This window comes from Scleropages formosus, chromosome 18 (assembly GCF_900964775.1).
Source record: "Scleropages formosus chromosome 18, fSclFor1.1, whole genome shotgun sequence".
Classification (NCBI taxonomy): Eukaryota; Metazoa; Chordata; class Actinopteri; order Osteoglossiformes; family Osteoglossidae; genus Scleropages; species Scleropages formosus.
In genome coordinates this window covers 4566685-4580365 of record NC_041823.1, presented here as the reverse complement: position 1 = coordinate 4580365, position 13681 = coordinate 4566685, and the positions used below count along the sequence as shown (strand labels likewise).

Below are 13681 nucleotides of genomic sequence, written 5' to 3'. Positions count from 1 at the left end.
TTTCCTCCGCTGTTCTTGGCCTTCTGTTCCTGAGGAGCAGCTGGAGGATGAAAATGACTCTGGCTTGCTGTAGATGTACGTCCCAGAGTGTTGTAATCGCACTCTGCACCAGTTGCGCTGCCCCATTTCCATTCCTCTCCCTTTCTCTCCAACAGCCGAAGCTGAGCCACTCGCTGGGACACTGACAACGCACAGCAGAGGCATGACTGTGTAGAGCACTGTGTAGGAACAAAGAACACACTGGAGTGGGGAAGTGGTTCTCAGCACAGTACCTCAATATGAACTCATGCTGTATACACAGCACAGCTCGAGGCTCAAATTCCCAAAGCAGCCCGGCAATTGACGTGCTGAAGGGATTACCATCGGCACGTCCCGTTGTGCGACAGCCGCCAGGCGGGTCTCCGCTACAGGCACTGAGTGGTGTGTGTCTGTCCTGCGGAGTCTGCCCAGGGCAAACAGCCCTACCTCCTCACCACGAGCTGGGCTGGGCCTACCTGTCACGATAGCTTTCGGTCTGTCAATTCTGCCATGGTGGGCTGGATTCTAGAGCTCCACTCACTTCCTGAGCACCGCACCGTGAATCATAGTTCAGGTCTCATTCTTTTCCAGCTGCAGTGACTGCTGGGCTGAAGGACAGGCCCCGCTCCCTTGCTGCGCAACACTCCACACCTTATTCACCCACAGAGGCTAAGTGTGTGTGTGGGGGGGCTCAGTTCAGTTCAGTTCACAGGCCATTTACCCGTGGAAATCAAGAGAAAGGTTTGTAGCTGACAGCCAAAAGACCAATGAAATAAATAAAAGTGTGAAAGCCATGTGTGCACATCCCAAATAGTTTTGTTTTAAACCAGTTAATTTTCAGCCATTAAGAGGACTAAGTGCTTAGTGGCTGATGTAGAAATCCTGCAGGCAACCACGCTGCAGGCTCCAGGGCGACTCTTGGATTCTTCATTGTTTCGATGGCTGTATCGATCTAGTCACCAAGGCCCTCCGCTGCCACATTGATCTGCTGTTTTTTTTCTCCAGCCATGAGTGACACGATTAAGAACAGTATCTATAGTTCTCCAGACTTGCAGCTGTTGAATCTACTGGATGTGATGGGAGAAAATGGACCGATAGCTGAAGGTGTCCCATTATCTGTCTGGGTTATTTTGGGGTTATTTTACTCGAGTTCCCAAAATAAAAATGGGTTGCACTCCTGAGTCCTCAGTAGGCCTTCAACAGGCTCCTTCCCTGCATGATCTCATCACACAAAGGCTCTCAGCTCCTGCGGTGCGCACTGTGAACTTTTACATATTTTATACTCCACATATCTGTTTATGGGACTGAAAAGTGTATGTGTTTCTCAATTATAAACTATTTTTCCTGTTATTCCTCTACTTGGCTGATGTTCTTCTGCAATGTGACTTACTGTGTTGAACAAACATTCTTGCAAGGCTTTCTTTCTTGCTTGCTTGCTTGCTTTCTTTGTTCATTGTAGGAGTCAGCACTGCAGAAGTAGTCAGGGCTGCCACTTTGTAATCGGAAGGTTCAAGGTTCCAATCCCACTCCTGCTGTCGTACCCCTCATCAAGGTATTCACCCTGAATTGACACATATACCCAGTTATGTCCATGATATCACTACGAAGTGTATTATCTAAAACTCTAGGTTACCTTTGAAAACAGCATCTGATACCAGTAATATTAATATTCAAATTATTGTTAAAGTCCACCACTGCACAAGCCATATGAAAGTGAACAAGTACACAGCTGTTGCCAATCTTTCCCAAATCCTTTAGACCAGATGCTTATATGTCTCTGTTGATTGATCCTCAAGAGATATCAGCTGGTCATCACTGATTTAGTTCGGCAGGGGCAAGTATTGGAAGCTACCCATCATGGTCCTCTCTGCCTCCTTGCCTGAAAACCCCCACAAATAAAGTCACGTAGTCCACACCAGGCAAAACATACAAAGCGACTTACCATGTTAAGCTATTTACAATTTACCCATTTACATAGCTGAATAATTTTACTAGAACAATCTAGGGTAAGAACCTTGCTCAAGGGTAAGACAGCCAGAGGTGGGATTCGAACCTCTTCAGCAATCTTTGAATCCAAAGGCAGCAGCTCTAACCAGTACACTACCAGTTGTCTGAGCAAGTCCATTAAGAGCATGAAAATACAACAGATCCTTGAATTTAACACTTCTGAAACCAGGTATAACATGAAAGTCCTAAGACATATTGTGCTATTGTACCAATAAGTAAGGGACATAACCTGAACTCCTCCAGCATTATTTACCCACCCATCCATCCATCTTGAGTAGCTACTTTTACAGTTTAGAGTCACAGTGCTTTAGAGCCTTTCCCAGGAAACACAGGGCATCAGATGGGATACACACTGGAATGGGACGCCAATGTGTTGCTGGACACTCACATCCAGCAAATCCAGCAACATACTATAAATGGCCAAAATATTCCAACATCCCTTTGAATAAAAGGTTCAACCACACTGAACAACACCCCTAACAGTACAACACTAATCGAAGAGTTGGCAGAACAAAGAGCTGAAGCGTTAAGCTCATCTGCAGGAATATTTATCCATTATCTACTGAGAAGTGCATCTGTCACGTAAGAAGCGGCTGGATCTGTTTAGCATGCTGTGGAGGAACCTGCTGCAATCGAGAATTTTTACAATTCTCTAGCACCAGCCGAGCGAGACAGCTCACGGTTGTTGTTTCAAATTACTCTTTTCAAATAGCGCATTTTATTTTAAAAAATATATAGCTGAAGTGAAGCTTTTTTCTTGTAACAAGGTCAAAAAATAATGTAAGTGGTATTGATAATGAGGTCCTGTTATGTCTATAATTATGTCTGTTTACTGTGTGATGTTTTTTCCAAGTGGCTCGATCAATAGTTTGTTAATGGGGAAAGTTTTTGTTTTTCTCATTAGTCCTTTTGTATTGTTAATTTGGGATTTTATTTTCTAATGAAGTTTTGACCTTCATGAGGCCTGAGTGAAAAATCTGCATGAAGACAGACATTTTGCAAGTTCCTTTCCCAATATATTGCTGTCCTGATTAATCTTAGAGTGGCAGCTGCCACATATGAAATGCTTTCTCATTTTTTCCCCAATGTAGATGCTTTCAGTTTATGAAAATGACATTTGGTTTTGAAATTAACTGGTGCATGGATGAATATGAAAGTCGGTGTGGGAGTCTTATTTAAAAAGGGTAATCTAATTAATGACTGTCATGATTTCCAGAAGTGTATAAGTGGCCTCTGAACTCCTCCTGTGTGACATGAGAAAATGAATGTCAGCTGCAATCTGGTGCAGTCTGCTGACAGTAAAGTCAGATGATGGCTGATGGTGCAAAGAACATTTTGTGAGAAACCACTGAACACTGACTTTATATACTGAAGCTCTAGTGTTATGTCCCAACAGCAAAACAAAGTGAAGTCCTACAAGAGCGACTGCAGTAGTGCATAGGATTCTGTTCTTTTAAGACATGAAGCAAAGCGTGACCAAAATATAACTTACTTTCATCCCCAAATTGAAAAATTCTGGAAAAAAAATCTTAAATTACTCATTTTTACCTTCATTAATAGCCAAAGTTTTCACTTCCTTCAAGGAGCCAGCTGCAATTCCCAAGCATGGCCTCAATGATCCCAAACCCCACCCTGTGAGTCTCAAGCCCTACCCCTTCCATCCCAAGTGCCACCCTTTCTCTGCGGCTCACCTCTTTCACTGGCATCATCCACAAGCACGACTTCCTCCAGCAGGTGCCGTGGTGAGCGGTCGATGACGCTGTGGACGGTGCGCAGCAGGGTGGTCCAGGCCTCATTGTGGAAGACGATGACGACACTGGTACGGGGCAGCTCGTCCGGGTATAGCTTGTTCTTGCACCTGCAAACAGATGCAAGTAAGGGACAGGAGAGGGAGGACAAGTCACAGCAGTGCCCAAGCTGAAGATCCTCATCACCTGCGATTAATACAAACTACTGAGTAGATTCTGCTCTTCTCACAATAGTGGGAACTATGGAAAAATCAGTCTCCAGAACCTCTGACCAATAAATTCCAGGGATGCAAGTTTAAAAACAAAAAACCTAATTTATTCATTTACCTGACTCTTTTCACAAAGGTGGCTTACAATGGTAGGTTGCTACACCAAGCTACTTACAATGATTTACCCATTTATACAACAAGGTCATTTTTATTGTTCAGGGTAAGTACCTTGATCAAGGGTACTGCAGCAAAAATAGGATTCGAATCCGATCCTTCATTTACACTGTGACAGCTCTAATCACTATGCCAACTGCAGCCCCCGGGTTAATAAATGTTAAGCTGATGTAGGAAGACTACTAGGGAGCTCAAATTTAAGAAAATGACAGCTGATCTGGGATTTGCTGAAGATTCAAGTCACAGGACATCGCAAATTAAGATCAATTTTTCAGAAAACAGCAAACACAGCAAAATTCACAACAAGATGCCACGAATAAGGCCACCTAACAAATGGATGATTAAACAGTGACAGTATTGTTTAAAAGCTGACTGCCGCACACTTACTGGCGCAAGCACAAAAAAAAGTATGTGGAAACAACCATTTAAGCAAACGGCATCCAATTTAAACGCCTTTATAGATTCATGTCTCTGAACCAATATACACTGGGATTTGTTTTGACAGCTTTGTTCAGCACTGTTTTAGCGGACTCATTTAAACGGACTGCCCATTTACATGAGCTCGCAAAAGGAGTTAATGAGAATTTTTCTTTATTCATTGCCATTTGTATCCATTACACTGTTAAAGTGATGGACCATGATGGACAATTTAATGGCAGTAATTCAAGGGTAGTCAGATTTGGACATAAAGAAAATAGAGCAGGTCCACCCAAGTTGGCCCTCCCTGGATATATGAATGGCGATGTATAATGAACATATATGACATCTGACATCCCAAAAGAAGTCCCTCTTGACCAATAGACCACAGTCTTGGGCCTCACCATTAAAAATTACTGAACCGTATCAAACCAGAGCACAAATCGAATGTGTTGTGTTTGAGTCCTGCCCCAACACCCCTCTCCACAATGATTACGGGGGCTGCAGATGAGGACTGCGAGCGAATCTATTTCCTTTTGCTGTTTACCTCGGAGAAGATGAACGTTTCCATCGACTGCACTGTAATGAGCTTTAGAAACCTACCAAAGCTTTGTGTTTAAAAAAGAAAAAAGTGCTTTAGACTGCAGAGGACACACTTAAAAACGTGTATTATGCTTTCCGCTACTGTAGAGGTACAACCATCCTTTCAGAGCTCTAGAATCACAGCCTGTTACGTGTTCAGTATGGATGAAGGGAGCTGTAGGTAGAATCCCATTTAAAAACATGGTGACATGACCCAGTAGGTTGCCAGTTCAAGTCCCTCCTGCAGCTGCATCCCTAAGAAATTAAATTAACTCATGCAGATTAAGTACGAAAGTGTATATTTAAGCTTTCTACCTTGGACAGAAGGTGTCTGTGAAGCAGCAGACCTACTTCTAAAGCAGACTCAGTCAACAACTGGTGTGCCTTGGCGTTCTTCCAGCTGCCATGTTTTGTGTCTGGCAGAAGACTGTTTGGCATTTCAAGGAGTCTGGCCATCCTCCGTGGCAGTACATCTGCTCAGACTTCGCTGGGAGTCAGAAGTGCAATGCCATTTACAGACAAGGATGGACGTGTGCGAAATGGTCCGAGCCTCTTAAGACTCCTTATGGCCGGATTGATCAACGTGGGAGGCTCTGGGATGACTGACAGCCCATCTACCTTGTCCATTCCCACCCACTCAAAGGTTGAGTGACACCTTCTGTTCCGCCCACATGACACTTCACATCTCGATCTAACGAGCTTACTCGCACTGGTGGTACAATAAACAAAGTGATATCCTTCCGGGTGTGGCTGTCTGACTTATATCGAGCGAGGGATGGGGCTCGTTCTAGGTGATTAATGGGCCATTGGGTCCCAGGATCTATGCTGGCATCTCCAGCCCCGGAGCCTGTTCACTGCTGAGCATGCAGGGCAGATTAAAGTGTTGGCAGAAAAAGCTGGAAGATGAATGGAGCAGACCTTTCCTCTCCCTGAACCTGACATTTCACTGCGCGTTTTCTTGCAATATTAAGCAAAAGGCCAAAACCCCGCCCCGCCCCATCCCTTGGCTAATATCTTGGAGCGAAAGATTGGTAGGAACTTCTCCAAAAGCAACCCTTCAGCTTCCATCTTTTCTTTTACTGTAGAGCTCAGTTAAGTTCCTTCATAGACATCCTTGGATTAATAAAGCTCTAAGTTGGGATGTTCCAAGAAACCAAGTATATTCCATGATGCCACCTGAGTTCCGGCTAACAGGAAGGTTGCCCGGTGCGAGACACGACAAGGCCCTGTATCCAAATAGGTCCTTTCTGCATCCAGTTGGTTACATTAACCTCTGCTGGCTGACCTGGCACCTTCAAGAAAGCCTCGTGCTGACTCATTCTTCTGCGCCACCCCCATTGATCCATCCTGAGCGCTCTGCTAACAAGTGGCAAGTTTAATCCAAAATACAACCGTTCTACTGCCTTTGTAACTGAATGGGAGCCAACAGAGACATTTTGCTGCTCTTCATTTGGAGAGCATCTTTAGTGGAGGTCACACAGTGTACTGAGTATGCAGTGTGTGTGTGTGTGTGTGAGAGAGAGAGAGCCACGTCTCTCTCCACAAAGTAATTTAGAAGATGGAATCTGAGTTTTTTTACTTGGCAACCAACACAACTTGCTGACTATAGAAGACTCATCATTAACCTTAAGGAGCAACAATTATAATTGTAGTTCCTTAATTAACAGAAGAAGTAATGAGCCAACTAATAAGCCATTGCTAAGGGCTTCCGACGAATAAACGTGTAAAGGTGAGAAGGGCTTTCCTTCCGAGAGACAAAGCTGTATCCATAGCTTCAAGATTCTGCAGAATCCAAAGTGCTGGTCCACATGAGGAGAAGACGCTGGACTTGAACTACAGCATCTGAAGGTATAGTAGTAAAGTACACAGTACTGACTGACATTAACTACTGAGCCAACTCTTTGTCCAAAGTCACTTCCAGTGTTACACTTGTACAAGCTGCTTACTGTGATTCACCCAGTAATTTTAAAGGGGCAATTCAGAACAAGAAGACTGATCAAGGGGGGGAACAGCTGGAGGTGATATCTCTAAGTGACAGAGACCACTACCTACCACTACGCCACCTACTGCCTGAGCATAATAGTGTAATTATTAATTTCTGGGGTAGCCCCTGCATTGGCCTGGCATCTAACTGGGGGCTCACCTCACCTTCAGCCTGTATGTCCTTTGAGCCGAGGCCATCATAGCTCCAAGGGACATATCTGAGTACAGGGCTGCTGCTCTGCGGGACATCCAGGGGAAGAAAGGGGGCAGGCATTCACAGAGCAGGCAGTCTGCCTTGATGGCATGCACAGGAGAGACCAGTGTGTGTTCTATCTGGAGGCCCACTTCCTGTTTGTGTCCACACAGCTGGGGGCACCATGTGGGCTGTGAGTTTAATCCTCCTGTATCATGGACAGGGACAGCAACCTCCTCAAACAACATCTCGTCTCAGCAGCAGGTGGCCCAGAACAACAAGCCGTCTGGATCAGAACACAGGATCTAACCAAACGAATCAAATTGTGCTGCTTCCCGTTGCTGACCATAAACAGTCTTTGTTGTCTGTTCTCAGTTTTTCACACTCTTAATAATCAGAATAATATGTTTTGTCTGCTTCCCATTTTCCACAAAATACGAAACAAAACAAAACAAATTCAAGTTACAATACATTTACTGTGCTTACATGCAAAAACTTGCTGTTGTGTGTCTACCAACAGCCTTACTCATATACACTCGTAATGCCAGGAAATGTTATCTATTTACTCAACAGAGTCCGTTTCAAGTCGAATGTCTGGCTCAGGAGTACAAATTGTGGTCTCCCAGCCCCCCCCACGTACAGTTCAGTATGTAACATCCTGCACCTACATGCATTATGACATTTGTGCCACTAAAGATTGAAGCAAACTAAGCTGAAGAAATTTTCAACCTGACCTGAACATTTATAGCACGTTCCTCTGACCACAAAGACGAATGCAAGAGGCAGGAGAGGAGACGTGCATCGTTGCGCACTCTGCTCTGCTCTCTCTTCTGGCCCACCAGCTTGTTAACGTGCTGCAAGTACCCCCCGCTCTTCCTCTCTGGAGCACTGTCGCATTTCTTAGCGCCCTCTTCAGAGTGGACCGGACCAGCATATGAACATTTCATGGGCATCCCACAGTCCCGCCCTGCTCAATGGCCCTGTTGTTGGTCTGCTAAAGTGAAGACGGACTAATCCACGAGGGCCACTCAGCTACACCCCGCAGAACAGCTCCTAACCTGTCGGTCTCCTGCGGGATGCTGGTTGGCATGGGTGCCCAGCTCTCCTGCGCTGTGCCGCTACTGGCCGTGCGGAAAAACTGACGCAGCTTCCTGGCAGGCGTGAAAACCAGTGCAGACGGCCAACTAATGCCAGGGCTAAAGAAACAGGCTAAAAACTTTTTTCCGAGACAGAATCAAAAAAGCAAGGCAAACCATCAGGGACTGCTCATCGTAGCAAAACACACCCCAAGGAGCACAAAGAGAAAAAAGTAAGAGAATGAAACCTTGTCTGCAAGTCATCACAAACTGTGTCTAAATGGATAACAAGACATCCTGGACAAGAGGGGCAAATGCAAATAAAGAAAGAAGCCATAAGCTCTTTAACATTCTGCCTGCAGCAGGCTGACCTAACCAGGTCTCCAGAGACGCTGTCACAGGACCCGAGTCAATGGGTAATTCCCCGCTAACTACTTAGTGCCCAACAGCACAAACAATGTACAGGGGTGGGAGGAGCACCGAACAGCCCTGGGGGGCGTGTCCCTGGTCACACGTGAAATCACGAATGGCAACAGCCCTCTCAAGGAAAAAAGGGAAACAAAACACTGGCAGAAACCAACGGGAACCACAGATGTTCCTCCGTGGGAGGGCAGTGGAGATGGTGCGAGTCCGCCACACGCTCAGGGATTCCTGCACTTCCTGTTTGTCTCTGGCTTCATGCTCAAAACCAATGAAGTTGGTCAATCAGTCAGCCGCCCCCCGACACATCAACCCGCCCCCTGTTCCCATCATCACCACACACTGAATTATCATTCATTACTATGATCCGGCGCTTGCTAGAGGTTCCTTCCTGCAGCGACGTACAAGAGCGGTTTGCGCACAGACGGGCTCATGCACTAGGGCAGAAAGGATGAAAAAGGGAGCTGAGTTAAAGTGAGATGTGTTTGCACTACCATAAAAGCCCGGCCCGATTACTTCATTGTTGATCTGCCTCCCACACTGAGAAGCCCAGCTGTGCACTCGTGATTTCGGTTCTGATTTGCTGGCCCAGGTCCAGGTCAAAAGCCCCACAGCTCCCTGAGTCACGGGCCCTTGAATAAAGAGACTCTTTCAGGGGAGAGAATGAGGACTTGGGGGGCAGCTGGGGAACGAGAGACCGCGGAACAAATCCCACATAGTGACTACCTCCTCCGCTCGCTCGGCAGGCCAGCCATTAATCACAAGAGTGAAGGCACACCTGGAATAGCTCTGGGAGGGGCCTACAGTGAAGCGGAAGGCTTGCTGAATTATGGGGAGGTTCCTGAAACAGCTTCCGTTTCTCCGGTGCGTGTCAGCCACTATTGTGCCGAGAGCACGTAGGGAACCGAGCGCCGGTGCTAAGGAGAGGAGTTCACGGCTTGCGGCTGTGTGTGAGAGAGCGAAATGGCGCTAGCGAGCCCACTGGGGGGGTGGCGGAGGCTCGCACAACATCACAATACCCCCTGAAGCCCTGCAGAGCCAACGTCCCTCATCTCTCCCACCCTGCGGTGCTCCCAGCAATTGATTAGGTAACAAGAAATGAGGAGAAAAAAGCAATTTGTTAACTAACAGACACAACGGCGGGCCCTCTCCTTCCTGCTTCAATAAATCATAGCTTGGAATAAACAAAGGAACTAACAAAAACCGAGTGCTGCACATTATTTCTATAGGAAGGAGAAACTGGAGGGAGTTTAAAATGGCCATTTCCAAGCTTTCAATGGATTTAATTGCCTGTTTTTAGCACAAAAGGCCTGTAACGCCTCTAATGTGTGGCTCAGCGGGACAAGAAAGTCACCGAGTCCAATTAGAGGTGAGCAGGTGACAACCCAGTTGAACACACTGAATAGCTTGTTGGGTGAAATGCATGCTGGACACCCCCCCTCCACCGAGATCATGTGGATGAGGATGTCCAGCATGCAGCCCTTCCGCACCCCCGACCCTGCTGGAAAGGGGCGCTTTGTGTGCAGTCTGCTCCTGAGCTAATAACCGGGAAAAACAGGACGCTAGGCTGACTCCATCTGGCTGTAGACACATACAGCCGGGTGAAGCTAACCAAACTGTAGAGACTGAGTTTTCTTGTTTTTTATTTTTTTTAAAAAAAGAAAACTACTTTCCCACAATTCTATGTATCCAAATAACTGGGTATATGACAAACAATAAATGCAACAGCCACGGCTTTCATTTATATGTATAATCAGGGTTGTTGGGGTTATGGTTTTGCTTGCATAATTTGCCTGTTCAACCTGAACAAACAAAACAAAAATACCATGACTGGTGTTCTAAATTTCACAAGCTGATACAATCCACCCAGACTAAACAAAAATGTATTTCTTCTAATTGATTTAACACTTTTTCTTGGAGCGTCACTGGTTATTCCAACTGTCGATCAGCTACCCCAGTGTCACTCTTGGAGGAAAGCTGGGTTTCTGGTTTCATTCCAAACATGGAATGAGTGGAAGGACATGCCTGTCTTTCTAAAGGCACTTACAGATCAGATGTTTAAATACAGATAGCTGCCCACACCTTCAGGATGCTGAGGAGTGCATCTCTAATGCCACCTTTTCCATTGATGATGCATGGATGCTGGATGTCACCACCAACCAAAGCACCGGAGATCAAAACCACATAAAAACCTCACAGTGATTAGAGCTGCTGCCTTCGGACTGAAAGGTTACAGGTTCAAATCCCACCTCCAGCTGTAGTACCCTTGAGCAAGGTACTTACCCAAAATAACTGCAGTAAAATTACCCAGCTGTATGAAAGGGTAAATACTTGTAAGTAGCTTAACACTATAAGCTGCTTTGAAGAAAATCATCAGATAAATGAATATAAATGTAAACCACAGTTTATTGTAGAGAAATATGATGAATACTGTCACTCCTTGACTTACAACACACAAAAGCAAAGTTAATGTGCATACAAGCGGTAAACGGCAAACGCTTAGAGCAGCCACCCCGTCAATTTAAATAATGACATTTATAGCTAGAACATTAATAAAGCTTGCAAGAGCAGTAACTGCTTTGATACACTTCTCTGGAAAGGTTGACACAAAAAACACACACATCTACTTAAGAAGAACCAGACCGCGATGCTGCTTTCCAAAGGGTATACACTCCTCCCATGACACTGGAACCTAGTACAGAAACTGCTAAAAATAACAAACACTGGGGGGGGTCCAGAGATCGAAGAAGATATTCCCAGAAGACCACCGTTGTCAATATTGCTGTCTCTATCAGCTGTTAGACACTCCTATCAGTGTCCCTTGATATGACTCAAACGGGTGTGTTAGTGATACCGCCTGTTGAAGAAAACTATTTGTGCTTTAGATGTAATTTAAATATAAACATGTGGAAAGAGAAAATGCAGCGGAGTGAACTGTGGCTACAGACTGTCAATGGGAGGAGCGAGGACATCGGCTATGATGTAGCATGATGGAAAATAAGTAGGAACACAGTTTCTACAGCACTTTGGAAAATCAGAGTTCTCTGTTTTTGTAAATATGCCGAGAAACTGAAAATATGACAGTGCACACAAAAAAAAAACCTGATGCTCTGTTTAAATGAAACACAGATTCATCCTCAGCCTGACCGTACAGCTCTGTGCGTGTTCCTCCACCGGGACTAGCCATCAGTCTGAGGGAGGGGCTCAATGGTTCAATTAGCTCATAGAATCAGAGCAAGAAGTATGGATAATTTGTGACTGGTACAAGTTCTTGATGTCTGGATTAGCGAATGTCCATATAATGGCTGTGTGGACAATAGAGGATGGCTGTTTTGGAAGAAATATTGCAAAGATATTGCAACAACAGTACAGATGCTCCTCGAGTTACGGGACATGTGACTTAGAACCACCTGAACTTCCAATGGCCTTTTTATTTATCTTATATTATTTTTCAGTCCGGATGTTTGGTTGCAACATCTACCGGTGAGCGCTTCCTCTCTTGTACGATTACATTTATTGGCCGTATGGAACCATACTTGTTATTGTTTGGGTCTCATTTAGTGTTTGTGTGCTCAGCGGTGACTATATTTTCTTTACAAAACTTTTTCCTTATGATTCCCTTCAAATTACTTATTTAAAATGGCTGGTAAAAAAGAAAAAAAGAAAGTGTTCTGGTGGTGCTGAAATGAAAAAGTGGAAAATGTTAGAATTCGAAATAGTGCCGCATGAAAATAGTTACAATATGCACTGTATACATTAACATATTATTCAATATTACTATTATTTTAACATACATAATGTTTGAAATAAGGTGTGTGTGTGTGTATGCATGTCAGTATGTATACAACAAAAACATTACATATATATAATGACAGATTGCATGTCATTAGCGTGTATACAGCGTGCATAAGCATGTACACAACAAAGCCCTAGTGGAGAATACAGCATTCAGTCATGTTAATTGTTTACATATCCCCGTGGTTCCCATAAGGAGATTTCTGACTTACGACAGGGTTGTCGGAAAGGAACCAGCCGTTCACGAGGATGACCCATACAGCCGATAAAACCTAGCAATCCAGCTTGCTAAACTCACGCCAGAATAAAGAAAGTGTCAGCGATTCGCAGAACAAGCTGAGATAATGAGCAAACACCTCAGAGCCAGGCCTGCTGTGATGAGACAATGTGTGCATACTGGCACATCCCGAGTCCTGCAGCAGAGCAATCGTTGCACCCGTGGTGGCCCACGCTCGTCAGTAACGTGCAGAAAGATGACGAGTCCTTCTAAAAAGTGTGTCATAAAAGAAGCCATGTTTTTTCTCTCACCGAGTGCTTGAAGTTACACTGCAACAGATCGGCATCCTGCCAAATAGCTTAAGGGATCCAATGTATTGTAGGGGAGCACCATGTGTGAGTCACCGCCACTGACATTACGGCAGTATGAGACCAGGCCAGAAGGCTCACCAAGGGGCTGCCAATCTGCTCTTGCTTCCGGGGGCCTCACACTTCCCTTTGTGGCATTCAGATCAGAGCAGAGCCTCAAAGGAGCTGCTTGGGATGGAGCCTTTTTTCCCCAGAAGGGAGGCAAATTCAGAACAACCTAGCAAACTATGGCAGGTTAAAACTGTACAGTTTTTTTATGCTTTGGATAGGCACATCCGTAAAGAGCAATGCCTTCATCATCGGTACTCTCTGTATTTACCCCCTAAGCTTTTACCACTTTCCTTCTCCATCCAAAGAGCGTACAGCAGAAACGAGACGAGGAACCTATTTGAAGCGGGACTATGCTGTGGAGGCTGTGGATTTCTAAAGGCCAGGAAATGTCAACATCAGTTCTCAAGCTGCCGAGAGCGGGGA

General features: G+C 45.1%; 1 protein-coding gene across 3 annotated transcripts in view; it reads right to left on the bottom strand.

Annotated features, from left to right (window-relative positions):
* Nucleotides 1–13681, bottom strand: part of galnt1 (UDP-N-acetyl-alpha-D-galactosamine:polypeptide N-acetylgalactosaminyltransferase 1) — a 131071-nt gene that overhangs the window by 38766 nt on the left and 78624 nt on the right. For all 3 annotated transcript variants that reach the window (XM_029259980.1, XM_029259982.1, XM_029259981.1), the window contains one exon: nt 3717–3883. In XM_029259980.1, the coding sequence (XP_029115813.1) occupies nt 3717–3883 (167 nt within the window). The remainder of the gene's footprint in view (nt 1–3716; nt 3884–13681) is intronic.